This window comes from Macaca fascicularis, chromosome 16, assembly GCF_037993035.2.
Source record: "Macaca fascicularis isolate 582-1 chromosome 16, T2T-MFA8v1.1".
Lineage (NCBI taxonomy): Eukaryota > Metazoa > Chordata > Mammalia > Primates > Cercopithecidae > Macaca > Macaca fascicularis.
This window is the reverse complement of record NC_088390.1, coordinates 88521571-88549173: the sequence shown is the minus strand read 5'-3', so window position 1 is coordinate 88549173 and position 27603 is coordinate 88521571. Positions and strand designations below refer to the sequence as shown.

Sequence of the window (27603 nt, the reverse complement as noted above, 5' to 3'; positions counted from 1 at the left end):
GCCTCCCAAATGCTGGGATTACAGGCATGAGCTACCAGGCCCGGCCTGTATTTATTTTATTTATTTATTCATTATGAGATGGAGTCTCACTCTGTCACCCAGGCTGGAGTGCAATGGCACCATCTCAGCTCACTGCAACCTCTGCCTCCCAGGTTCAAGTGATTCTCCTGCCTCAGCCTTCTGAGCAGCTGGGACTACAGGCACACACCACCACACACAGTTAATTTTTGTATTTTTGTAGAGACGAGGTTTTGCCGTATTGACCAAGCTGGTCTCGAACTCCTGACTTCAAGTAATCCACCTGTCTCGGCCTCCCAAAGTGCTGGGATTACAGGCATGAGCTAACACACCCGGCCTAAATTTATTTTTTATTTATTTATTTATTTTTTTTGAGACGGAGTCTCGCTCTGTCGCCCAGGCTGGAGTGCAGTGGCGCAATCTCGGCTCACTGCAAGCTCCGCCTCCCGGGTTCACGCCATTCTCCTGCCTCAGCCTCCCGAGTAGCTGGGACTACAGGCGCCCGCCCCTGCGCCCGGCTAATTTTTTCTATTTTTAGTAGAGACGGGGTTTCACCATGGTCTCGATCTCCTGACCTTGTGATCCGCCCACCTCGGCCTCCCAAAGTGCTGGGATTACAGGCGTGAGCCACCACGCCCGGCCTAATTTATTTTTCTCTGTCTCTCCACCCCCCCTACCCCCAGAAAATAAGTGGCCGGGCATGGTGGCTCACATCAGTGATCCCAGCACTTTGGGAGGCTGAGACGGGCAGATCACCTGAGGTCAGGAGTTCAAGACCAGCCTGACCAACATGGTGAAACCCCATCTTTACTAAAAATACAAAAACTAGCCAAACGTGGTGGCGGGCGCCTGTCATCCCAGCTACTTGGGAGGCTGAAGCAGGAGAATCGCTTGAACCCAGGAGGTGGAGGTTGCAGTGAGCTGAGATCGCGCCACTGCACTCTAGTCTGGGTGACAGAGTGAGACTCCATCTCAAAACAAAAAGAAGCAGCAGAATCAGCCAGGCGGTATCACTGGGGGCCACTTGTGCCCATCTTGGGCCAGGGGGCTCTCACCCCAGGCAGGCCATGCACAGGCTGCCCTGGCCTTGCAGAGGAGGCTCCTGGGAATGAATGATTGGGGAAGCCTGCTCCATTCATCCTGTCTGGGAAACAGGTCCCTTCAGTCTAGGCTGTCACCAAATGATGTGAGTCTTTAATACCAGAAATGTGGGGAGGCATTCCTTCCCAATCTTGTGGGAAGACTCACGGACACACACCATCAGTGAATGTGAATACCAGAGTCCTCTCGTGTAAATCCCCACAGCAGGACGCCAAGAGTGCCGAGGAGGAGTGTCCTTCGGGACCCTTGGGAAAGCACCGGCCCCGCCCAGCACAGGTGGGCAGCAGATTTGATGCCCTGCGAGGCCCGAAGGTGAGAGTGGCAGTGCCTGTGCCGGTGCGGCTGCGTGGGGTGTGGCCGGCAGGGAAGCTGGGGTCTGGGCCCTCTGGGCCTCTCGGCGGGGCCTTCGCTCTGCACTTGCCTTTGTGCCATGGCCAGGGGCTGCTCGCAATGGCAGGGTGAGCTGCAGAGCGTTTGCTGGGTGGTCCCACAAGGGCGGTAAAGGTGTTGGGAGGGCCCCAGGACCCCTAAAGCACACGGGGCCCACGCTGGCCGTTCGTTGCTGTGCCCCTCAGGGTATCTGCCCTGCATTTCAACTCATTCCCCATCGAAACGGGGCAGCCTCTGCCCTAGACGTGTTTTGTCGTTTGTTGAGATGAGCACTGAGATTCAGGCCCTGCTCACACTCGGCGTTCCCAGCGCTGAGACTCACTCCCCAGATGCACCCCTGTCTGCAGCTGCCTCTCCTGGGTGGTCCTGGGAGCATCTGCCTGGGCCTTTGAGCCAGGCCCACTGTCTCCTTACTGCTTCCAGGGGAGTGGCTGGGGGAGTCCTGTGGCTTCCTCTGGGTTGGAGAGGGTGGCTTTCAAGACGATGATGTCTTTTCTAGACACAACGCAGCATCCACACGGTGACCTGTAAATCACCTCGGCAGAAAGAAGGCAGGTCCCCAAAGCCACCCCAGGCTCCCAAGCGCCCTGAGGAGCATGGCTGCCAATCCCACAGCTCCTCCTCCCTTGCCAGTGGCGCCCTCCAGGACACTTGGAGGTTGCTAGACCTGGGATCCAGCCCTTCTGGCCTCACCTCCCAGGGTGACTCAACTCCAGGTAGGAGACTGCCCTCCCCAGGAGCTGCCCACAGCTGGCAGCTGGTGGGGGCCACCCTCTCCGAGGGGCATGTAGAGAGTCAGCACCCTGCATGCCTCCCACACCCTGAAATCCCTGCACTTTGGTTGAGTAATGCACGGAGTCTCCTTACCTCTCATTTGGCACCTGAGTGTTTCCCAGGTTATGGTGCAAAGCCCTGAAGGGCAGAAACCATGCCACCTCCTAGCGCAGCACTGTACACCCGGGTGCGTGCTGACATAGAATGGAACGTCCACGTTCTAGGTGAGACGCGCAGGCGTTGGTACACTTTAGACAGCCCGGCTCCCGGGGAAGAGCCAGGCCAACCCCAGTGATGCTCAGCCTCGGGGGCCAGACAAGCGTCACGCCGCATCCTTGTCCTCATCCTGCTTTGCTGCACAGACATCATCCCCCTGAGACTCTGCTGTGCACCTAAGTCATAGGCCTGGTAAACTCAGCAGGTCACAGTGCCAGCTCCTGCGAATGGTCTCAGGATGTTTTCAGGAAGGTCTGTTTGAAGGGTGCACCTTGTGGGGACTGCATGGGTCCATGACGTGGGAAGAAGGGTGGAGAGAGACGGATGCTGCTTCGAAGCAGCTAGAGTGGTGGGACGTGCGATGTGTTGGGGCGGGAGCACGCGTCCGTCCTGTGTGCCTGCGTGGAGGGCGTCTCCTTCTTACCTTGCAGCTTCTGTCTTCCATCATGAGGACGTGCCGCATTCATTTAAGCATTCTCTCCTTCATGCGCATTGTAGGCTGGTTCCAGTCCTTTGCCATCACAGATACTGTTAGAATAGAAACCTTACAGGCTGCAGTGTGTGAAAATACACGTGTAAGTGCCCCGGCTTGCTTAGTCAAGGCTGCCTGCACACCACGTGTGGTGGACACCATCGCCTCAGCCTCCACTGCCCACCCGGAGGCTGCCCCCAGCAGCAGCGTCTGAGAGTCGTGGAGCCACACGGAGCTTTTGCCGGTGGCAGGCAGGGTTGGAATCAGCGCCTCTGTTAGGAGGTCGTGCCTCTTCGTGTGTGTTTAGGAGTTACTTCCTTTTCCTGTTTTTCAGTTCTCTGCTCCTCTGTATATTAGATTGTCGTCTGTCTTACTGATTTGTAGCAGCTCGTTATATGTGAGAGAAATTCGGCCTTTTTGGTGATAGCAGTGCAAATGTTTTCTCCCAGTTCTTCATATTTTTAAATGTTTCGTGTGGTGTTTTTTTATGTTCATATTTTTTATTTTTGTGTAATTTAATGTCCTTGTTTTTTATCTTTTCTGGTTTTTTTTTGTTTGTTTTTTTTTTTTTCCTTTGAGACAGAGTTTTGCTCTTGTTGCCCAGGCTGGAGTGCAATGGTGTGATCTCAGCTCACTGCGACCTCCGCCTCCCGGGTTCAAGTGATTCTCCTGCCTCAGCCTCCCGAGTAGTGGCACCCGCCACCGCTCCAGGCTAATTTTGTATTTTTAGTAGAGATGGGGTTTCACCATGTTGGCCTGGCTGGTCTCAAACTCCTGACCTTGTGATCTGCCCGCCTCGGACTCCCAGAGTGCTGGGATTACAGGAGTGAGCCACCGCTCCCGGCCAGAATCCCTTCTTATTAACCCCCAATGGCAATGGCTCCCAGTTTTCCATTGCTCATGCTTCCTGCATATTTGGACTCCCACCTTTGTTATGATGCTAAATGTTCCATGTGCGTTTGGGGCTGTATCCGGACGGTTCGTTCAGCCACAATCAGTCTGTTCACAGGCAGTTCCATCGGGTCGGAATCAGTGTCACTTCCTGGTCCTTTTACCTGTCTGGCTGATCTAGGATCTCCTCTTTACCCTTCTCTCTCAGAATTTTCTTGGTTATTTGCATGTATTTGTTTTTTCTTTTTTCTTTCTTTTTAAATTTAGTAGAGAGAGGGCTGGAGGCAGTGGCTCACGCCTGTAATCTCAGCACTTTGGGAGGCCGAGGCAGATGGATCAGTTGAGGTCAGGAGTTCAAGACCAGCCTGGCCAACATGGTGAAACCCTGCCTCTACTAAAAATACAAAAATTCGCTGGGCCTGGTGGTGCATGCCTGTAATCCCAGCTACCTGGGGGGCTGAGGCATGAGAATCGCTTGAACCTGGGAGGTGGAGGTTGCAGGGAGCTGAGATTGCACCACCTCTTTCCAGTCTGGGTGAGGGAATGAGACTGCCTCAAAAAAAAAAAAAAAAAAAAAAAAAATTTTAGTAGAGATGGTGTCTCCCTGTGTTGCCCAGGCTGATCTCAAATTCCTGGACTCAAGCGATCCTCCTGCCTCAGCCTCCCAAAGTGCTGAGATTGCAGGTGTGAGTCACCATGCCCGGCCTATTTTCGTATACTTTTTAGACTTGGCTTGTCTGAGTCTGGTTCCGCCAGCCCCTCCCCACAAACGCTATTGTAAGTGTTCTTGGGATTGATGCAGCTTCCCTTCTGCCTTAGGAAGGAATGGGGTTGTGTGGCTGGCTTCTGTTCCCGTGTGCTTCAGTTCCGGCATCACGACTGTGGTGCGTTTCTCTCTGTCTTCCACACAGCCGCGTCCCGCTCTGTCTTCCTGACCCTCCCACCTGCACTCTATGGCTCTCCTTTGGGCTCAGGATTCTTAGGGGCACTGCCTCCTCGCGTTTTTTTTTTTTTTTTTTTTTTTGAGACGGAGTCTCGCTCTGTCGCCCAGGCTGGAGTGCAATGGCCGGATCTCAGCTCACTGCAAGCTCCACCTCCCGGGTCTACGCCATTCTCCTGCCTCAGCCTCCGGAGTAGCTGGGACTACAGGCGCCCGCCACCTCGTCCGGCTAGTTTTTTGTGGTATTTTTTAGTAGAGACGGGGTTTCACCGTGTTAGCCAGGCTGGTCTCGATCTCCTGACCTCGTGATCCGCCCATCTCGGCCTCCCAAAGTGCTGGGATTACAGGCTTGAGCCACCGCGCCCGGCCCCTCCTCGCGTTTTTAATTTACAACAAAACATGTTATCCGAATTTTCATCAACTCATTGGAAAGTTCTTCTGGAGACTGTTCGTGTTCATTAGTTTGTTTCCTTTCTCCTCTCCTCTTGGAGCACTTTCGTTTCTTGGCTCCCCCCTCATTGTTTTTTATTTTTCTTTTTAGAGGCAGTGTCTCATTCTGTCACCCAGGCTGGAGTGCAGGGCCGCAATCTCAGCCCACTGCAGCCTCGACCTCTTGGGCTCGAGCGATTCTCCCACCTCAGCCTCCCAAGTAGCTGGGACCACAGGCACATACCACCACGCTCAGCTAAGATTGTTTTAGTTTTTTGTAGAGACAAGGCCTCGCTATGTTGCCCAGGCTGGTCTTGAACTCCTGGGCTCAAGCAATCCTCTCACGTTACCCTCTCAAAGGGCTGGTATTACAGGCATGAGCCACTGTGCCTGGCCTCATCTTTAAAACAGGTAAATTTGGCCGGGCGCGGTGGCTCAAGCCTGTAATCCCAGCACTTAGGGAGGCCGAGATGGGCGGATCACGAGGTCAGGAGATCGAGACCATCCTGGCTAACACGGTGAAACCCCGTCTCTACTAAAAAATACAAAAATAACTAGCCGGGCAAGGTGGCGGGCGTCTGTAGTCCCAGCTACTTGGGAGTCTGAGGCAGGAGAATGGCGTGAACCCGGCAGGCGGAGCTTTCAGTGAGCTGAGATCCGGCCGCTGCACTCCAGCCTGGGCCACAGAGCAAGACTCCGTCTCCAAAAAAAAAAAAAAAAAAAAACAAAAAAAACAGGTAAATTTTTACTTGACTAGCTATTTGAAAAAGTTTGTATGGAAAATGAAGCCAGAGCCATTTTCCAATCTAGCAGAGCTTTGTTGTTGATTTTAGCTTTAAGTACAAGTCTGCACCTGTCAGGCTTTTAACAGTTGATACAGCTTCTCTCTTCCCTTTCCCCACATATACTGCACTTTGCAGATACGGCCTGTTCTGTTCCTGGTTCACTCTCCCTCCTCTCTTCCAGGAACAGGACAAGGTCAGGGAAGCACTTGCTGCCAGCCCGTGTTCCTACTCCTGAAACAAGGAATTAGGTCCTCCCCTCAGGGCTGCCCTCGCCTCTGAGAAGTGCCCTCTCCCTGCGCTTTCTGGTCTTTAACGAGGATCTGTGTGTCTTCGACACGGCCCTTGCCAAATTCCTGCAGCCTGTGGTAGCCCCCCTCCACCGTCACCATTTCTAGCTCTTAGTTTTAATGAAAATGAAGTTTGCATTTTTGCTTTTCATTATTATTTTTTTTTTTTGCTTTTGGATGGTTTACAAGGATAGTGGAGGAGTGGTAGCTTCGTGATGCCTTCTTCATATCTGAAATCTGTCTTGTTTTCTGATCAGTGCAGCCAAAGAAATGCATATTCCCCCAAGCGCTGCTTTGCTTTTACCGTGTCTCCTAAATCTTGGCATCCCCATGGTTCCCTTGTCCTTCCCTAGCAGGACTTACAATTCACTCATTTTGCTTTAACTTAAATGGAATTTTTCCTTAAGTTTCTAGATTTGTAGAATTTTATTTTTTTGTCTGTTATTGATTTCTAATATTTTTACATTCTGGTCAGAGAATTAAATTACTGTAATGTTAATTCTTCTAAGAGGAAAATATTAGTTCTTAAACTACAATTATCAATTTATCTGTTTTTGTCAATTGTTGCTTTATGTGTTTTGAGGTCCATTGTTAGGTGCATATATGTTTAGGTTTTTTGCCTTCTTGATCTTTTCCTCCCTTCACCAGTATGTAACATCCCTTATAACCCCTCATGTTGTATTTCACCAAAAAACCTATTTTGTCTGACATGAAAATTGCTATAGGCCGGGTACGGTGGCCCACACCTGTAATTGCAGCATTTTGGGAGGCTAAAGTGGGAGGATCACTTGAACCCAGAGGTTCCAGACCAGCCTGGGCAATATAGTGAGACATCATCTGAAGAAAAAAAAAAGGGCCAGGCACAGTGGCTCATGCCTGTAATCCCAGCACTTTGGGAGGCTGAGGCAGGAGGATCACTTGAGCCCAGGAGTTCAAGACCAGCCTGGGCAACATAGCAAGACCTCATCTCTGCAAAATAATAATAATAATAATAATAGTAATGAAATGATACTGAAATAGTTAACAATTTAGTAGCATCTAAATTAATGACATGAATGACTATTGTCAGACATGGTGTTTAGTCACAATGTCACGCAGCTGTGTTGAACAGCCACACTCCTCTTGGGCCTGAAACAGGCCTCAAGCCACCCTCCTGCTCATGTCCACAGCCCTCCTTTGCCAACCTATCCAGACCCAGCAGTTACCCCATCCCAGGGCACGGCCTACCTCTGAGGCTGGAACAGCTGCCTGGAGTTGGAGCTCCCCCATACACCCTGGATGCGGCTCTTTGGAGGACCCACCTCCAAGCCTAGCCTCCTCTCACCTGCGTTTTTATGACAGCCTCAGATAGGTCTCCACACAGACTGGCGGGGCCCAGCACATCCAACCTCATCTCCCTCCCTTCTTCCCCCAGCCACCTGCACTCCAGCTCCAGCCTGCCTGCACCTGTGGGTGCCTCCCAACCCCTGTGCACCTGTGGGTACCCCACCTGCAGACCCTGCAGCACCTGCAGGCACCCTTCTTGTTTGCCCAGCACCTGCCTCCTCCAAAGCCTGCACAGGAGACCTGTCCCCCGTCCAGCTTCCTTCCTTCCTGCACCAGCCCCAGGCCATGCCATTTTGCTTCCTAAACTTGATTCCACTGGTCTGCTTCAGAATGTCTCTGAGGGCAGGGGCATGGTCTGCAGGTGGGGTACCCACAGGTGCACAGGGGTGGGGGGCACCACAGATGCAGGGGCATGGTCCTTGATTCCTGTCCCTTCCGTTTACAGGGAGATAACTGGGAGAAATGGGAGCATGGGAGGCCCCGAGTCTACAAAACCTAGGAGTCTCAGAAAATGTTTGATAGACTAGAGAAACTACCAAGCATTATCCAAAAAAAAGTGAGGCTTGAAAAATAGACACTTCCTGGATGGAAGCATTAAATATACAAAGGCAGCAGTTTTCTCCGAAGTAATCTGTAGTGTCATTCTAATCAAAATACAGACATAATTTCTCACCACTCCCACCCCCACCCCCGCCCCCACCTTCGGCCCGCTTGGCGGAGCCTGGTAGATAAGAATGTAGCTGTTCTCCAGGAGCCAAGGAAAGAAAGAACCATTCAACAACTGGCAGGGTGGGAACACGGCTCACTCGATCTCCACTTCCTCTCACGGAGACCACACACTACCAGGCATTCCAGGCCGAGAGAGGGACTCCAAGACAAACCACGAAAATACGCAGAAGTAGAATTGAGTATTTACAAATGGCCGGACGAGGGTTAACCTTAGATACGGGTGAAGAAATCACAGATTTCGAAGGTAGTGTTTTTACCTGGAAAGATATTCTTCAGCAGCACAACAGAAGCCAGCGTACATAAAGCACACCGCAGGCCGAGTGGCAGCCAGTGAGGACGGAAGCCCTCCCTGAGGCAGTCCCAGAGAAGCACCAGGCACATGTCTGACCTCACCGCCAGAGAAGCACCAGGCACATGTCTGACCTCACCCCCAGAGAAGGACCTGCTTCTGACGCCGACCCCTGCAGCAGACCTGCCTCCACCTTCTTTTTTTTTTTTTTTTTTTTTTTTTGAGGCGGAGTCTCGCTCTGTCGCCCAGGCTGGAGTGCAGTGGCCGGATCTCAGCTCACTGCAAGCTCCGCCTCCCGGGTTCACGCCATTCTCCTGCCTCAGCCTCCCGAGTAGCTGGGACTACAGGCGCCCGCCACCTCGCCCGGCTAGTTTTTTTGTATTTTAGTAGAGACGGGGTTTCACCGTGTTAGCCAGGATGGTCTCGATCTCCTGACCTCGTGATCCGCCCGTCTCGGCCTCCCAAAGTGCTGGGATTACAGGCTTGAGCCACCGCGCCCGGCCTGCCTCCACCTTCTTAGAGTGCACTTAAGGGTGTGTATCAAGTGCTCCAAATGTCCTTTCAGGAGCCGGTACAGGGACCAGCCACCCAGGAGTCCGTCCCGTGTCTGTGGGCAGCAAAGCGCCGCAAGTTCCCGAGCACCTCGCTGGGCAAAGGGTGCTCCAAACCGTCTCCGGGTGCTGGGGCGTCCTGCACTAATGAGTAGCACCACATCACGTTTCAGTGGACTGTGTTCCCTCCCCCTCTTCTCTTACTCCCTCCCAGTCCCTACCCCTCAGGCCACAGCTGCCCAGTGCCCCTGCACCCCTCCAGACTCCCCAGCCACCCTCTGAGAACAGAAGTGGTTTTTTAAATATATGTGTATATCCTCTTTCCTTTCAATCGCATATTGTGTGGGCAGCTTGCTTTTTTATTTATGTCTGCAGTATTTTTCTATGTCAGTACACACAGAGCTGGCAGATCTTTCTGGTAGTTTTGTGAGCAGCTGCATCAGCTCACCTCCCTTTGTTTTGTTGGCTGATGTTTGTGGACACTTGGACGGCCTGTCGTTTTTAGCTCTTAAGACAGTGAAGCTCCTGTGCGTGTGCCCTGCGTGCTCACAGAGGCTGCTGTTAGATCAGTATCTAGGAGGGAAATAGCTGGGTCGAAGGTAGGGGCAGTTTGAGTTCTGAGTGCTGTTACCCAATTGCCCCCGGGACATTGGCCCAACTCCTGCTCCTGGTTGCAGGCGTGAGGCAGCTTTCCTCACTCAGTACTGGTGGGTTTAGCAGATGCTTTGGGTGCTTTTTTGTTTGTTTGTTGGTTTGGTTTTTGGTCAATCTGATAAGTCAAAACTGATACTTCGTTATTGGTTTTAATTTGCCTTTTTTTCCCTAGTCCATTTTATTTTATGTATTTATTTTGAGATGGAGTCTCACTCTGTCGCCCAGGCTGGAGTGCAGTGGCACAATCTCAGCTCACTGCAACCTCTACCTTCTCTGCAAGGTTCAAGCGATTCTCCTGCCTCAGCCTCCTGAGTAGCTGGGATTACAGGCGCCTGCCACCGTGCCCAGCTAATTTTTGTATTTTTTTTTTTTTTTTTTTTTGAGACGGAGTCTTGCTCTGTCACCCAGGCTGGAGTGCAGTGGCCGGATCTCAGCTCACTGCAAGCTCCGCCTCCCGGGTTCACGCCATTCTCCTGCCTCAGCCTCCCGAGTAGCTGGGACTACAGGCGCCCGCCACCGCGCCCGGCTAGTTTTTTGTAATTTTTGTATTTTTAGTAGAGACAGGGTTTCACCATGTTGGCCAAGCTGGTCTCAAACTCCTGACCTCAAGTGACCCTCCTGCCTTGGCCTCCCAAAGTCCTGGGATCACAGGCATGAGCCACCGCACCCAGCCTTATTTTGTGTTTTTGAGACAGGGTCTCAGTCTGTTGCCCAGGCTGGAGTGCAGTGGCACTGCCATGGCTCACTAAAGCCTCAACCTCCCAGGCTCTTCAGCCTCCCGGGCTCAAGCATTCCTCCTTCCTCAGCATTCCCAGCAGCTGGGACCACAGGCGCACACCACCACACCTGGCTAATTTTTTACATTTTGTAGACAAGACCTTGCCATGTTGCACAGGCTGGTCTTGAACTCCTGGGCTCAAACAGTCCTCCCACCTCGGCCTCCCAAGTGCTGGATTGCAGGCGTGAGCACCTGGCCCAATTTGCCTGGCTGTTGTTTGAGTCAGGATCTCCCTCTGTCACCCAGGCTAGAGTACAGTGGTGCAATCCCAGCTCACTGCAGACTCCACCTCCTGGGCTCAAGTGGTTCTCCCACCTTAGCCCCTTGAATAGTTGGGATTATGGTGCACACCACCACACCTGGCTAATTTTTAATTTTTTTTGTAGAGATGGGTTTTCCCCATGTTAGCCCGGGCTGGTCTCGAACACCTGGGCCCAAGTGATCTACCTCGGCCTCCCAAAGTGCTGGGATTACAGGCGTGAACCATCGCATCTGGCCCAATTTGCCATTTTTAAAGGATGAGATTGGTGATTTTTCCTATCAGTTGGCCATATTATATGTGGTATATGTGTTGTTGACATTTTTGTCCTTTTCAAAGGGGACTAGGAAAGCTGGCAACAGAAAAATGGGTGTTTGTTGTGACTTCTGAAAGTCAGGGATTCAAAGGGAGACAGAAGCTTTCCAGAGAGGGCCCTGCTGTGGGGGCCTGGACTGGAGACCAGAGGGAGGGCTGAAGCCTGGTTTACAGACACATGCAATCAGAATGGTTTTGTGTGTTTTCCTTGAACATTTGTTGAGTGCCTGCTAAGTGCCAGGCACCATACCTGGTGTTTCACCTGTGCTCGGGTATTCAGGCTAAGGCTGTACAGCTACTACGACGCCATTTTCAAATGCAGAAACTGAGGCCCAAGGCCACATGGCCACAGAGCCATAGCTGAGGGTCCCAAGGCCCAGCCCTCACTCTACACCCTGGAGTTCTGGAAGGGACTTATCTGATGAGAGCAGGGGGAGGGCCAAGTGTGTCGTGGGGTCAGAGGAGATGCTGGGCCAGAGCTTCTGAGGAATGCGGCTGTGCTGTGGGGGTGGGGAAGCCTGCACAGGAGAAGGGGGTAGGGCTGCCACGTGGGGCCTCATTGAGATTGGGGCCAGGGCTCAGTGGGCGGCTCCCTGGAGGTGGGAGTTGGCGGTGGTCCCTGCCGTGCACCCTCTGGGTGGGTCAGGGTGAGTGATTTTGTTTTCTTCTGGGTGGAGGCCCCCCTCCCCCCCACTCTCATTCCCCACCCCACCCTCCAGCTGCAGAGGATGGTTTAGGAGCAAAAAGGGTCACAACTTTAAAGGGGGCCCCATGTTAATGCTGGCTTTTTTTTTTTCTTTAAAAAATTTGTTCTTTTGAAATTTATATTTATTTCTCCACAGATTTTGAGATGTTTCCTTTAAAAAAGAAAAAAAAAAAAAGGTTGTGGCCGGGCGAGTTGGCTCACGCCTATAATCCCAGCACTTTGGGAGGCCGAGGCGGGTGGATCATGAGGTCAGGAGTTCAAGACCAGCCTGGCCAAGATGGTGAAACCCCGTCTCTATTAAAAATACAAAAACTTAGCCGGGCACAGTGGCGGGTACCTGTAATCCCAGCTACTCCGGAGGCTGACGCAGGAGAATCACTTGAACTCAGAGAGCGGAGGTTACAGTGAGCCAAGATCTCGCCACTGCACTCCAGCCTGAGCAACAGAGTGGGACTCCATCTCAAAAAAACAAAAAAAAGGTTGCATACATTTTTTTAATTTTTGAGACAGAGTCTCCCTCTGTCGCCCGGGCTGGAGTGCAGTGGTGCGATTTCAGCTCACTGCAGCCTCCACCTCCCAGGTTCAAGTGATCCTCCTGCCTCAGCCTCCTGAGCAGCTGGGACCAGAGGTGTAAGCCACCATGCCCGGCTAATTAAAAAAATTTTTTTTGTAGAGACAGGGTCTTACTATGTTGCCCAAGATGGTCTCGAACTCCTGGGTTCAATCAGTCCCATGTCAGCCTTCCTAAGCTCTGGGATTATAGGCGTGAGCCACCGTGCCTGGCCCATAAAATGTTATCTTAGGTCGCATGATTCTGTTGACTGACTGCTAACTTGGTTATTTTTTTAAACTGTTGGTAGAATTAGAGCATTTCTAGGCAGTTCTGTGTGTTGAAGACACCTTATAGCCAGGCTTTTTTCATCTAAAGATCCAAAGGGAAAGAAGGACAAAAGCCGCCCCCTCTTTCCCCCTCTTGCCCCCTCTTGCTGGACAGCCCGAGATCACACAGGGCTGGAGTGACTGCGCCCTGCCCAGGCCCCAGTGGTTGTCGCAGGCTGGGGCTCTTTGCTCAGACGGAGGCAAAGTCCAAAGTCACAGAGCCCCAGCTGGTGGAGTCAGGATCTGAATCCAAGCCCTGGATCCAGTCCAGGCCAGAGCCTCCTTTGCAGAGAAGGTTCTAGGTGCCCATGCACAGGGTGACTGCCAACCTTGTGGAGTGGGGTCAGTGGTGGCCCTGCAGGCTGGCTTGGTCTTCTGAGGCCATGTCAGTGCCACCCCAGGGCCGCCCTCCATGGCAATGTGGAGCCAACAAGCCTGTCTTCCCATTTTTCTCAGAGAGGCTGGAAATCCTGTTCATTTTATATATAAAGTGTTTCCTTTCTAAAATATTGGCAACTAAGTAAATCCAAACAAGGTGTGGGCCAAATGATGGCACACTGCTGCCCCACGGGTGGCCCTCCAGCTAAGAGTCATGTTTACAGTTTTAGAGGTTTGGTGGACTCCAGTGGGACCACGCCTGGGGATGGAGTGGCTGTGGGTGAGTGCATCTCGACTCCCACACCTGGCCTCTGAGAAGACAGAGCGCGGGACTGCGATACCTGAGCCCCTCAACCAGTCACTGTGGCCCTGCAGGGGCTGCCAGCCTCTGCATTCAGGAGCCAGTGGGCGCCCAGGACACACTCCCTCCATCCCCTGCCTCGTGTCCTGTGCTTTTGAACTGAGACTGTCCTGGGCTTTTCCTGAAAGGATGGTGGAACTCCAGAGTGGCATTTCAGTGTGACTGGCCTCTGCAGGACCAGCTGGGCTCCCGAGATATACAAACATGCCTTGAGCATTTGGCATCAGCACCAGCTCATCCTCACGCCCCCGCCCCTCCGCGCTCCCATGCTGCCTCCAGCCCCGACCTCCACAGGCACTTTTGTGCTTCTTGTGACACCCAAGGCTTCCGTTCATTTTGTTCAGGAGAGCAGGTTGGGATGCCCCCACCATGGATGGGCGAGGAGCCGGCTGTGACACATGAAGAAATGGGGGACAGTGAAGAACAGTCTATGCCTCCCCTGTAAATGCGCAGGGAACATCACAGTCCGCTTTTCCGTCTGTGGTCTCTCCGTCGGGGCCCAGGAAACCTACGCTAGAAGGTGCACGTCAGGCTCCTGGTGGCCAAGGTGAGATGGACAGCCCAAGACAGCTGCAAGACCAAGCTGCAGGGCAGGCACAGGGGCCATGGGGCTCTTATTTATTTACTTTATTCTTGCTCTGTCGCCCAGGCCAGAGCGCAGTGGTACAATCTTGGCTCACTGTGGCCTCAACTTTCCAGGCTCAAGTGATCCACCTCCCTTGGCCTCCTGAGTAGCTGAGACTACAGGTGCACATCACCATGCCTGGCTAATCTTTTTACTTTTTAAAAAATTTTTTTGTAGAGACGGGGTCTCACTCTGGCACCCAGGCTGGTCTCGCACTCCTGGGCTCAAGCGGTCCTGCCACCTTGGCCTCTCAAAGTGCTGAGAGGACAGGTATGAGCCCCGAGCCCGGCCTGCCGTGGAGCCCTTCACCCACACATGAGCCAGGAGGCAAGCTTGGTGAGGAGCATGTGGGCTCCAGGAATGTGAGGGAGAATGAATGGAGGCAGCTCCTCAGTGTGCAAAAACACGAGCACAGGCCTCACTGGTCACTGCCACGGCAGCCTTGCAGTGGGATCAGGACAGTCCTGCTGTCCAGGAAGGAGAGGACCCTGCTCTCTTGTGTCTCAGTGCCTGCCCCTGTCCTTCTAGCCCCGTTGCTGCTCTCAGGGCAAGCTGTGACTGACAGAGCAGTTCACGCTGGTGACGTTTTATGAGGCTAGACGTCTGCACAGCCCCACAGCACCTTGTCATGGAAGCTACAGGAATCCAAGAACCGGTGCTCTGGCCAAGAAGGGAGCACTGGGGTGTCCTGAATGGCACAGACAACCCCAGCCTCCCACCTTCACTGATTGTCACACCTGTGGCTTCTGAAGAAGGACAGGGCAGCCTCAGAACTTTCTCAGAAACAGATGGTCAAGTAGATGTTTGTTAGCTCTTTTCTTGAAATGGTAATGACGAAACCATGATTGCCACTTAGGAAAGTAACTTGTGTTGAAATAACTTTTAGAACAAAGTAAATACATTAAGAAATAACCAAATCGGCTTACTTTCTGGTAATATTTATTCTATGGCCTCCCAACAGCTGGCACTCACTTCTGCTTCTGGCCAGGCTGTAGTTATAAGGACCAGACTTTAATGTTCCTCCATAAACAACTAGAAAACTGGAAAAAGTATATGAAACAACAGTTTGTAGACATTGGACAACTGGCCGAACAAGACCGAGATCGAGGACAAGACTGCCACCCTTGTGGGAAGGACACAGGCAAGGCGAGCCCTGGGGCCCTGGCCTTCTGCCTGAAGGCCCTGTCTGGGCTGCCGGTACAGGGAGAGAAGCAGGGCCTGAGCAGAGCTGAGTTCCCTTACGGAGTTGAGACTGCACTGGGGCCTGGGGAGATAGCAGGAGCCGGCGTTTCAGGGCAGAATCCAGCAAGGAGGAAACTGCAGAAAAGAGCTCCAGAAAATCTGCACAGGGCTCTCTCGAGTGTGCACTGAGGACCAGCCTGCACGTGTATAGAAGAAAACGCCACACAGCCAGGCAAAGAGGAGAAAGGAGCGTGTAAGGTGAACAACTTCCAGAGCTCACACAGCGTCATGACATACTGAAGCTACAGCCGGGGTGATGGGTCCCCGGTGATCACTGTGGACATTCAGTGGAGACTCCGGAGGAGCCACACCGTGGGAATGGGGCTGATGCTGTCTGCAGTGAAGGCTCATCTAGAACCTACCTGAGAAACTGCAGCTATAGGAATCCAAAGCCGGGCGTGTCAGCTCACCCCTGTAATCCCAGAACTCTGGGAAGCCGAGGTGGGCGGATCACCTGAGGCCAGGAGTTCACAACCAGCCTGGTCAACTTGGTAAAACCCTGTCTCTACTAAAAATACAAAAATTAGCCAGGCATGGTGGTGCATGCCTGTAATCCCAATGACTTGGGAGGCCGAGGCAGGAGAATCACTTGAACCTGGGAGGCAGAGGTTGCAGTGAGCCGAGATTGCACCACTGCACTCCAGCCTGAGTGACAGAGCAGACTCTGTCTCAAAAAAAAAAACACACCACATAACCCAACTTTTACCCAAAACAAGGCCCAACACCCTTTAAAAGACAAGAAGGCGAGCACTATGACCTCCACCTATAATCCCAGCACTTTGGGAGGCCGAGGCGGACGGATCACTTGAGGTCAGGAGTTCACGACCAGCCTGGCCAACTACTGAAAATATAAAAATTAGCCAGGTATGGTGGCAAGCGCCTGTAATTTCAACTACCTGGGAGGCTGAGGCACGAGAATCCCTTGAACCTTGGAGCCAGAGGTTGCAGTGAGCCGAGATCGCACCACTGCACTCCAGCCTGAGTGACAGAGCAGACTCTGTCTCAAAAAACAAAAACAAAAAACAAGAAAACATGTAACCCACCTTTCTGTCAAAACAAGGCCCAACATGCTTTAAAAGATAAGAAGACTGGGTGTGGTGGCACATATCTGTGGTCCCAGCTACTTGGGAGGCTGGGGCAGGAGGATCATTTGAACCCAGGAGGTCGAGGCTGCGGTGAACCATGATCATGCCACTGCACTCCAACCTGAGTGACAGAGCAAGACAGCCTCTCAAAAAAATAAATAAATAAAAAAGGCCAGGCACTTTGAGACGCCAAGGTGGATGGATCACGAGGTCAGGAGACTGAGACCATCCTAGCTAACAAGGTGAAACCCTGTCTCTACTAAAAGAAATACAAATAAAATTAGCCAGGCGTGGTGGCGGGTGCCTGTAGTCCCAGCTACTTAGGAGGCTGAGGCAGGAAAACAGCGTGAACCCAGGAGGCGGAGCTTGCAGTGAGCCGAGATCCCACCACTGCACTCCAGCCTGGGTGACAGAGCGAGACTCTGTCTCAAAAAAAAAAAGGAGAAGAGTTCTTTGCCTCTTGTGACATTTTCTGCCTAATTCTATTTTATTTTTTAATTTTTACTTTTTCTGTCTTTTTAAGTGGATCTTTTATTGTTGGATCTTTATTTTTAAAAAATTCAATCTAAGATTTTTTTTTCATTAGTCAGTTTACTCATCTATAAATATCCATTGAACTATTGTCTACTGGAATTTAATCTCCACATTATTTATTTTCCATTTGTTTCATTTTCCTACATTCTTGTTTTACACTGGAGAAACCAAGTTTTCCTCTGCTGCTTTACAAGTTACACATTCTAATTTTGTCCTGTGGTAACATCTGCCAGTTCACACCGGGTTCACAGAACCTCGTGCCTTGCAGCCACCTCGTAGGCCCCTCTCAGGTATGTGTGCCACACGCTCCCCTCTGTGCCACCCCAGCCCTCGACTCTGAACTCCTGTGGGGCACCGGGGCCGCCTGGTTTCCTGTCCATGTCTCGCTCTCTTATGGCTTCTTCTGAGCTCTTTCCCCTCCTTCCTTCAGTGACTCCCCCAAGACTTTCTGTGTGGGCCTCGGACAGACTGAGGCTGTGTATCCCGCCTGTTTCGGAAGCCCTGTGCTTGTATCCCTGTAGGTATTTGGAGGTTTATATTTAACATGTTTAGATATGAAGATGTAGAAGGATTTTGTGTAAGTTTGGTCTTACCCATATTCTGCCTTCATCGGCCTCCTCGATGAACTTCATTCTGTCCTACAGGAAGCACAGTTGCAGCTTAAAGAGCATGAACGTGCACCCACTTCACACAGACACACCCAGCTTGCCCCTGCCCTGGAGCACGCGTCTTCCTCTTGGAGAAAGCGAGGCTCCTTCCTTTCCAGGGCTGCCCCTGGAGACACTGGCCAGAGATCTTCAGTGAAACGCTTCACTCTCTGGTCATAGAATTAAGAAACTGTGGCTGTCCCAACTAAATTTCAGGACAAATTAGCCCAGTTGGTCACGCTCACAGTCACTGCCTCCACCAGAACTGATGCGGACCCCTGGGAACCAAGGTGTTTGCTCTGTGACTTGGGAAGGACAGCGGAAGGTATTTCCATTTAGCTCTTGGGGCCAGATTTTTTGTGAATGAAAATCTGCTGTGCATATCTTGGACACTGTCACATGCACTACCCTGTGTATTTCCATTTAAAACTGAAAGCCAGTGACAACTGACACCAATGCAACACAAGCAAGAGAGATTCTCGCCCTGAGACTCACTCGCCCTGAAACTCACTGTTGTTTTAGGCTTTTGGTGGACCCTGCTGTTAGTGTGCAAATTTTATGCCAGGTCCGTGGCCAGGGCTGAACCTCTTTCCTGAGGGGCTGGGGGACTCCTAGGAGGAGCAAGAACAGCCCGGCTGTTCACAGAGGAGCCGTCTGCAGGGGTGGGAGCACAGCTCAGGCGCTCTTTCAGCAAAACTCCAGGACCTAGACAAGCCATCACACTCATCACACTAGCAGCCAGAGCGGCCACAGGTCACTCATCTCTGCCACTTGCTCTCCGAGTGCTCCAGAGTCAAGGACTGCAGCCTGGCCAAAGGGACAGTGGCCTGTGGCCTCTGACTCTGAGCTTGGAGAAGGCTCGCTGCTCCAACATCACGTGGACAGAGGCAAGGAGGCACATGGGACGGGGAACGGGGATAGAGATCAGCCTGCCCCAGGAGCAGGGGGATCCTCAAGAAACGCTCATGCATTTTCTGACCAGGACTTCCATCCTGAGGTGTGTGCAGAGTGACCCACAGCCTCCTCATCCGTGCCGTGACTCTGGGCGCTGGAGCCCACCCGCTGTCTGTACGAGAGCCTATTCTGGAGGCATCTGTCCTGAGAGCACCCGATGGCACTGTAGGATGCTGAGAGCAGCCAAGGCAGGAGGGCCGGCAGCTGGCCCCTCCCAGAGTCCCATCTCAGGTGGATGCCGGTCCACGACTTCCAGCCCAGGGGCTGACGTGTCGTCTCCAGTCCATGTGGCAGGTGTTGCCAGGGGAGCAGGCGGTGTAGCTGTTGGACAGCAGGGGGTGTTTCTTCACCCCAGACTGCCCTCCTCCTCCGCCACAACAGGCCCCCTTCATTCTGGAACCTGTAGACCAACTCCATCTGCCTATCCCCAGTGTGCCAAGTGCCAGGCCCAGAAGCACGTACCTACCTGGGGGCCTCTTCCTCCTCCTCTCTGGTGGGGGCCACTTTGGCCCCTCATGCTAACCTCGCCCTGTGTGCCGTGCAGCTGGAGTCAAACAGGAGGTGCAGCAATGCCATGGAGGGCGACAAGCCACACAGCAGGGTCCGAGGCAGCCATTCCCCACTCCCCACTCCCGCGGCATCCGTGCCCCACCCGGGCACCAAGCCACTGTGCCATGCATCCCCCACCCCTGACCTGCTGCAGGTGTGTGCACCTTTGCCCCTCTTCCCAGGGGAAGCAAAATCCCTGGGATCCAGAGGGTCACTGCCCAGATCTCTGGAGAGCAGCTCCAGGCGCCTGGTCTTCAGGGGAGGAGGAGGAGTGGGGAGAGGCCTTTGGCCAGGCGTGTGGCCCTCCGTGTCCCAAGCAGGTTGGGCAGCTGCTATGTGCGTGGCTGGCGTAGCTCCTGCAGAGCCAGGCTCCCTGGAGGAGAGTGTGGCCTCCTTCCCAGCTGTCCATCCTCCTGCCAAGACATGCAGGGAGCAGCCCTGAGACATGGGTCTCAGCCAAAGTGAGTGGCAGGCAGTGTTGTTCCCCAGGGACATGGCGGTGACCTGCTGGTCTGTGGCCTGAGATGCTAGGGTGCCCACCTGGAGATGGGCGCTGGCCTGGCACACCTGGGAGGGCTCCATGGGCCCCTTTTGAAAGTTCCCTTGTCATGAATTTTACCTGGAATCTGCCCTGCACACTGGCCCATGCTGCTTTTTGCTGTCCCCAGACAGTGCCAACAGAGACCACGAGTTGTCTAAACACCACCCCAGGCACTCAGCACTCAGTGCAGAGTCCTGGCCCAAGGGGCATGAGGCCAGCATCCTCACTTTAGGACCAGGAAACCAGTTCCCATGCCCCCAAAACAGCTGAGACAGCTGCCACTTCCTGCTGCCCCAGCTCAGCTGCTGCATGTCACTTCCCTTCCGGGGCCTCAGGGCCTTCTGCCTTTTCTCCTCTGAAAGGCAGGACAGGGTCGGGTGCGGAGATACCCAGAGGCTGTCCAGCTCGCTGCCCGTCCCTGGCTCTCACCGTCCCAGCCTCCTCGCGGCCTCCTCGGCACCCACCAGCCTGCAGCCACCTGTGCTTGGGGTTCTTGGCACTTCTCCTTCCTGTGGGCTGAGCTCGATGGGCTGTGGTGGGGAGCCGGCCCAGGAGGAAGGCCATGCATCTCTGGGTCTCCTCTCGCCCAAGTGAGGCCTATGTGCCTGCCGTCCGCGATGCAGCCTCCGGTAGGGACAGATCCGCGTCTCTCAAAGCCTTATGCCCATGAAGTGTTTCCCTTAAATTCCCTTCCTTGGGGCCCCAGCTTGCACCCCACTACTGGGTGACCCCTCTCAAGGGCTGGGATGGGGCCCACATGAGGCAACACTGACAGTCTGTAGCAGGCAGGCCTGGGCAGGCTCAGCGGCAGGGGACCTGCCAGTGCCGTTGCGGGAGGAGCCACGGTCGCCCAGAGGAGGTGCTGGCACGGAACAAGGGGTCAGCCTGTGGTTGGCACCCAGGCCCCCGAAGTCCCACCTCTCCTCTGCTTCAAAGGCCAGCAGGCGGGGCCTGAAGGATCTGGGGTTTCCTGCTGGCCCTGCCTCACTAGGCTGAGTGATGGGTGGCAGGACTGCCCAGAGCCCTGGATCCTGCAGCGCCTAGTACCCTCCCCTCTTGTGCATCTGCCCAGTGGGGGCTCCAGGCTCCATGTGCCAGTGAGGCGGGGAAGGCAGCTGGACAGAGCAGGCCCAGGGCATCCCCATGCGGAGGGGCCATAGGGACCGGATCACCTGGGCCTCCCTCCCCTGCACCCCATTGCTCTTCTGTTGTCACACTCAGTCCCACAAAGGCAGCCCCAGGGCCACTGTGACCCCCAGGGCTGAGCTCCAGGAGCTCAGGGGTGGGGTGTCCATTAGGAGGCATTAGCAGGTGAGGGTCGACACGGGCTGGGGAGACAGAGGCGTGAGCCTCACAGGCGTGGGGACCCTGGAAAGGTGCACACAGCTTCTGGAGATTCGGGGTGGGGGGAGCCAAGTCACATTTGCTGTCACTGTCTGCACTGAAGGCCCGGGTGCCGTGCTGACAGCGGTGGGAAAACCCTTGTTCCCGAGAGACTTCGAAATAATTCAGTGCATTTGAGAAGGGTTGATCTTGGGTGTGTGAGGAGCCCTGTGGCAGCCAGAGGGGGTCTAGCAGAACTTGGGCCCTTGGGACAGCAGGGGTGAATCCCAGAGAACAGCAGAGGCCACAGGGAGACAGAAGGGCCTCTGTGCCATAGAATGGACTTGAGGCCTGAGCTGCCATCAGGGCCAGGCCCTCCCCAGCCCCAAGGCAGGCTCTGGAGAACCAGGGAAGGCGTGAGCTCACCGTCCGGCCCTTCCCAAAGCCCTAGGAAGCCAGGTAGGTGTGCCCAGGGGCACCCAAAGAGCCTGGAGCGCCTGGAGAATGAGCCACCAGAGGCCAATTTGGCCAAGAGCTGGGCTGTGGCTCAGGTGCAGGAGAAGAAACCCACAGGTGGCCAGAAAGCTGGGGACCAGCTCTGTCCCCTTTGTGCTCAGAGTTCTCATGCCCCCAGGCTGAGATGGGAGCAAGGGCTGCACCTCCCCTGCAATAGGACAGGCTACGTCCTCCCCGAGATTCCACCAGCTTCAAGCCTCCAAGGCAGGGCGCGGTGGCTCACGCCTGTAATCCTAGCACTCTGGGAGGCCGAGGCAGGTGGATCACGAGGTCAGGAGATCGAGACCATCCTGGCTAACATAATGAAACCCTGTCTCTACTAAAAATACAAAAAAAATTAGCTGGGCATGGTGGTGGGCACCTGTAGTCCCAGCTACTCTGGAGGCTGAGGCAGAATGGCATGAACCCGGGAGGCAGAGCTTGCAGTGAGCCAAGATCGCGCCACTACACTCCAGCCTGGGCGACAGAGTGAGACGCCCGTCTCCAAATCCCTCCAAGTATAGTGCAGCCACCTGAGGGGATGGAGCCCAGCTCAGGTGGCCCTGCCTGAGCACACACCAGGCCCTGGGACAGGGTAAGCCTGGGAGGGGCAAGCAGGCCCCAGTCCCCCTCCCCTGGTTAATCACTGCAACGCCTTGGATGTTTCAGGAACTTTCCAGAAGCTCTGTTCAGGCCAGAGCACGAGCAGCCGGTGGGGGAGGGGTGCAGGACCCAAGAGGCGCGCTTCTCACGCTGTGCCCAGCAAACTGTGGTTCACATGGTTTCCCTCCGGCCCAATCAGCCCAATGCAGAAAGCGAAATCCCGGCCAGGCTGGGCAAAACAGGTCAGGCGAGAAGGAGGGGCGGAGAGTAGTGGAGGCCAAGAGTGTTTTTACCGACCAGTTACTGGGTTGACCTCAGATTAGCATCAGGTAGGAGAAGAATCCGGGGTCACAGGGAGTCACGCCTGGGGCAGCCGCCTTGACACATCCAGCTCCGTGCCTCCGGCCTAGGGCTGTACCCTGCCCTGGGGTCCTGGACTCCTGGCCAGTTCCCTGCCACCATCCCTGAGGAGGGCTTGGCAGGAAAAGGACCAGTGAAGAAACCAGAGCCTGCAAAGTGGATTTTCTGAGCTAGGGGCCGGCCTGCCCTGGGGAGGGGGCCAGCTCACCCTCCCTGCCCCGGGGACTGTGCCCCACTCACACCTCCCTGCTTTGCCCCGGGATACAGCCAGGTCCTCCCAGCAGCACCAGCTCAGGCCTCCCAGGCAAAGAGGCAGACCCTTCACCCTCCCTCAGCTCACTTTTTCTGAAAATCCCCGCAGGCATTGTCTCAGGAGGATCAAGTTGGGCAAAGCCTCCAGATTCCCTGTGCCTTAGAGAGGGACAACCAAGGCCCCTGCGTGTGAGGAGACCCTTCAGGGTCACAGTGGAGTACTAGGGCCTGGTCAGAGGACCAGCTTCCCAGTGGGAAGCCCTTTCCACGGGATACCCCACCTTCTGCGAGCCGGCGTGGGGAGCTGGGGGAGGGAGTGGGGGGTGGGAGTGGGGATGGGCGGATTATTGTCGAGAGATAAGGTGGGAGCCTTTGTGTGAAGAGGAGGAGTTCTTCTGGGGGTTGGAAGCAAAGGGAGCAGGCAGCATCCAGGGCCCCCCAGGACCCCAGCAGGGACCAGGGACTGTGACGCCGACGAGGCTGCAGGGAAAGGAAGCCTGGTTCCAGGTGTCTTGAGACCCCAAGAGTGGATCAGAGTGGAAGAAGCTGAGATGCGAAGAGGGGCCCAGGGCCAGGGCCGGGAGCGTGTGGCTGCCCCCATGTGCACTGCACAGCCCAGCAGAGAAACAGTGCGTCACTGCCGGCAACCCCAAAGCACAGATGCTTCCCAGTCAGCCAGGCTGCACGCAGACCACACAGGCTGGGCTCCAGCAGGAGGCCTTGGCCGCCGGCTGACCTGCCCAGGTCAGCCTGTCCAGACTGCCCACCGGGCCACACTCAGCCACGCACTGGAGCCCTCTAGACCTCACCCCAGCCACGATGTGGTCACTCAGTGGACGCTGAGCTCACACCTTACTGTGGATTTTTTGTTTTGTTTTTTTGAGATGGAGTTTTGCCCTTGTCACCCAAGCTGGAGTGCAATGGCACCATCTCGGCTCACTGCAACCTCCGCCTCCTGGGTTCAAGCGACTCTCCTGCCTCAGCCTCCTGAGTAGCTGGGATTACAGGTGCCCGCCACCATGCCCGGCTAATTTTCTGTATTTTTAGTAGAGACGGGGTTGCGCCGTGTTGGCCAGGCTAGTCTTGAACTCCTGACATCAGGTGATCCGCCCTTGTTGGCCTCCCAAAGTGCTGGGATTACCGGCGTGAGCAACAGCGCCGGGCCCTGCCATGGATTTGTAGTAACATTTTGCTGCTGTTTTACCAAAAAAAAAAAAAAAAACCCATATTCTTAATTTAAAAAATGAAAAATAGAGAAAAACTGGCCAGATACAGATCCCCTACAACACCTCTCTGCGAAGACGGTCTCAGCCGATGCTTTGGAAGGGCTACCTGGCATTTAGGCCCCAGCCTCTGTGTGTGGCACACTCCTGGGCCCTTGGCCTGTGCCCGGCCACATGGTACCTACTAGCGCGGCCTTTCCTTTGGCCTCGAAAGCGTGGCGCTGCTGGCCCATCGAGGAGGCGGGGGCAGGGGATGTGTCTCAGAGGGTAGGGACACCCGGGTGGCCTGGGAGGAGAGGCTTCGAGTCAACCATTTACCGCAGCAGCCCGCCCCCTCCTGGGACCCATTACGAAATGGCCATGGCAGGACCATTTTCAGAGCCAGATATCCAGGTGTCCAGTGGAGGGGCAGGCCCAGCCCCTGCCAAGCAGGACCCACTGAGCAAGGTGAGGCCATGGCTCTCTGGTCACTCCAGGAGGATCCTTTGGCCTTCATGGACTCCCGGAGGACAGCCAGGCCAAGGGTCACAGGGCCCCCGCTGGCCGGGGACACAGAAGCACTGCACATGTGCAGTGCGTGCAAGCACAGCCTCCTGCCCCTCCTGACGCATGCTGTTTTCTTCTCGTGTCTCTTTGCCTGATAGAGCTCCCGGCTCCTCCAGCAGTCGATAGCAGCCCCGTCAAGATGCAGGCAGGCATTACCACCCCAGGGATGAAGACGGCAGCCCAGGCAAAGGCCAAGCCCACAGGAGCCTCCCGGTCTCATCCCGCAAAAGTTAAAGGCTGCCAGAGGACCCCCAAGATCCGTAACTACAACATTAAGGACTGACTTCCTCCCCCCGCCCCGCCCCACCCCCCTCGGGGCTTCCGCATGGTGCCTGCGCTTTCACCTCCGTGGTGGGGTGTGTGGGCGCAGCGTGCAGGGTGGAGGCAGGGAGCTGCGGGACAGGCTCCCGAGTGCCGAGGCGACTCTGCTGACCGAAGGCCTCCCGGAGCGCCGGGCCCATTAAAACCGGGTTCTTCCCTGGGGCGTCTGCTTGGCCATGGCGTTGTTTATCTGTCCTACTTGGGAAATGCAGTATGAGGTGCTTGTGCCAGAGCCTGGCCTGCCTGTGTCACCACCCACAGCCACCTGCACACCGGTGGTGTCGGGGACAGCGTGGCCTCTTCCTCAGAGCCTGGTAGCGGGTAGGGGTCAGAGCAGAAAGCCCACCCACAGAGCAAGTGTCTCCCGAGAGTGCCATGGGAGGGGCCCTCCCAGGAGTGAGAGCCTTGGATACCAGTGAACCTGGCCAAAGTGACCCCTGGAAGCCAGGTGGGCACCTGGGTCTCATGCAGGTCGGGGTGCGCATGTCAGGCGCTGACAGGGTGGAGGCCAACCCAGGACAGCGGTCACCGCTGGGCCTTCCACGCCCACCCCCGCAAAGGATAACAGCAAGATATCCCTGCCACCTGGGTGCCCAGGGCCAGGTACCCGCAAGGACAAGAAACACATATGTAAACTGATGCCCGTCTGCCTGGAACACACTACACTACCCCGCCAAAAAGCAATTCCAAGAGTCCTTGCATGTCCTCCACACGGACACAGTGCTCTGCAACCAGCACCAGCAGGAGGGTGACTTGTCGGGGGTTCATGTCCCACCCCCACTCCTCCAAAGCCCTGCCTCTGTCCCCCCCCGCCCCCTGCCTGGCACCCAGGCCTGGTCACGCTCTGCCCACAGCAGAGTGCAGGGGTGGAGGCAGCCGGTACCCCGCTAGGCGAAGTGACGGGCCTTGCCGTATACCCTCGGGCCACCTTTCTGAACCGGGCAGACAGCTTCTCTGGGAAGACGATGGGAGAACGCTGCTCCCAGCCCTGACCTGCCATGCTGCCTCGGCAAATCATGGGACCTTTGCAGCTTCGGTTTACACCCGTGTAAAATACCGACAGTGCCATCGGCTGGCCTAGCTCAAAGGTGTGCAGGCTGGATAAACGTGACAAGCAGAGATCACACCGCACAGACAGGCTGCAGTCCCCAAGGCAGGAGTCACTGCCGCGCAGGCATTTGAAGTTAGCATCCCTCACTTGCTTCATGGGAATCCACAGACGGAGTTGGGGATGGGCTGGGGGGCTCTCAGTGCTCTGTGGTCTCCCACACAACCTCTGCCTCTTGGGTTCAAGCTATTCTCCAGCCTCAGCCTCCCCAGTAGCTGGGACTACAGGCACGTGCCACCGCACCCGGCTAATGTTTGTATTTTTAGTAGAGATGGGGTTTCACTATATTGGCCAGGCTGGTCTAGAACTGTTGACCTCGTGATCTGCCCGCCTTGCCCTCCCAGAGTGTTGGAATTACAGGCGTGAGCCGCCAAGCCCGGCCGCTGCCGCTCACTTTCTGTAGAAGCCCTCAGGGTGCTGGACGAGTCTCCAACCTCCTTGGGAGCCAGCCAGGGCTCCCCTGTAGCTGGCCCAGCCCCCGACAGGCTGCAGAGAGCAGGGCCCTGCTGGCCACTGACCACCAGCACTGGCAGCCCCCAGGGCCACCTGGGAGGTTTGGAGCATGGAGAGCCGGAGCTGTGTGCCTGCATGCCTGAGGCTGACACAGGGCCTCACCCTGAATCAGAAGAACCCCCGCAGTGGGGACAGCAGTGCGAGGCCAGCCCCAGCCCTGTCTCCCCTTGTCCTTCCTTGAGCCTCCGTCCCACGGTGCGTGAACCACAGCCCCAGAAGGGAAAAGACGCGTGGAGTGGCCGCGTGACCCTCAGGCCTGCTCTCAGGAAAGGGAGGAGGCCGCGCACCTGCAGAGGGGCCGGGGCCCCAGTCTCCGGTTCCCCTTCAGCGGCCCGGGCTTCCTGAGCCCAAAAAGTAGGACATGCAGCCAGGGACACCTGTGGCCTCACAAGGCCCGCTTGCCCCCCGTGGGGTGCGTGGCCCCGCAGGCGCGAGGCTGCCAGAAAAGGGAGGGCACGCTTCAGGGCTCAGGCCGCCGAGCTGGCAACCATTCGAGGAGGGAAATCACTCCGGAGGGAGAGAACGCACGAGGGCCGGGCTGAGCCCCCACCCGTGGGTGCGCCCTGAAAAACTCGCAGCCTTCGCCCAGGGAAGCGGGGCAGCGGCTCCCTTTGTTCGCACCACACCAGGTGGGTGTCCCGGTCGACCCCGCTGGCCACGTGGCCGCGCCCCTCCCCTCCGCTGAGCTCCAGCGGCCTGGAGTGCGCTCGCCCGTTCGGCCCTGCGCCTCATCCCCATCCCCGGGAGGCTGCCAAGGAGGGGCCGTCGGGTGGGTTGGCGTCCGTCTGGGTTCCCCGCCGGCCCCGAGAGGAAAACCGGGAGGCGCTGAGATGACCGGCAGTAACCCCGGCCCGGGTGCCCGCGGCCGGGGTCAACGACCGCACTCGCGCCGCGGCCCGCGCGGCATCCGGGACCGCCCAGCCGCCCGCCCATCACCTTATCGCCTAGCAACGCCCACCCGCGCGCCGCCATTGGGCCGGCGCGAACGCCCCTGGCACCCGATTGGTTGCTGCTGCCGCCGCGCCACGCCCTCAGCCTACTCCGCGCGGGCAGCGACGGCTGCGTGGAGTCGGCGGCCGAGATGCGGGCAGACGGGTCCGTCCGTCCTTCCGCGCGCCTGTGGGTCCGAGCGCCCCGCCGCGGCCGGCGGGAAC

General features: G+C 55.6%; 1 protein-coding gene across 44 annotated transcripts in view; it reads left to right on the top strand.

The window, feature by feature from the left end:
* The window catches only part of CCDC57 (coiled-coil domain containing 57), a 119071-nt gene extending 94080 nt beyond the window's left edge, over nucleotides 1-24991 (top strand). For 9 of the 44 annotated variants that reach the window (XR_012426366.1, XR_012426374.1, XR_012426372.1 and 6 more), the window contains 3 exons: nucleotides 1327-1431; nucleotides 2009-2225; nucleotides 24606-24991. Coding sequence is in view for 30 of the 44 variants with exons in the window: in XM_074020995.1 (XP_073877096.1) it covers nucleotides 1327-1431; nucleotides 2009-2225; nucleotides 24606-24790 (507 nt within the window). In the remaining 14 variants the exon portion in view is untranslated. The other 35 variants (XM_074020989.1, XM_074021009.1, XM_074021006.1 and 32 more) reach the window with 13 other exon arrangements.
* Nucleotides 24992-27603: the final 2612 nt, after the last annotated feature.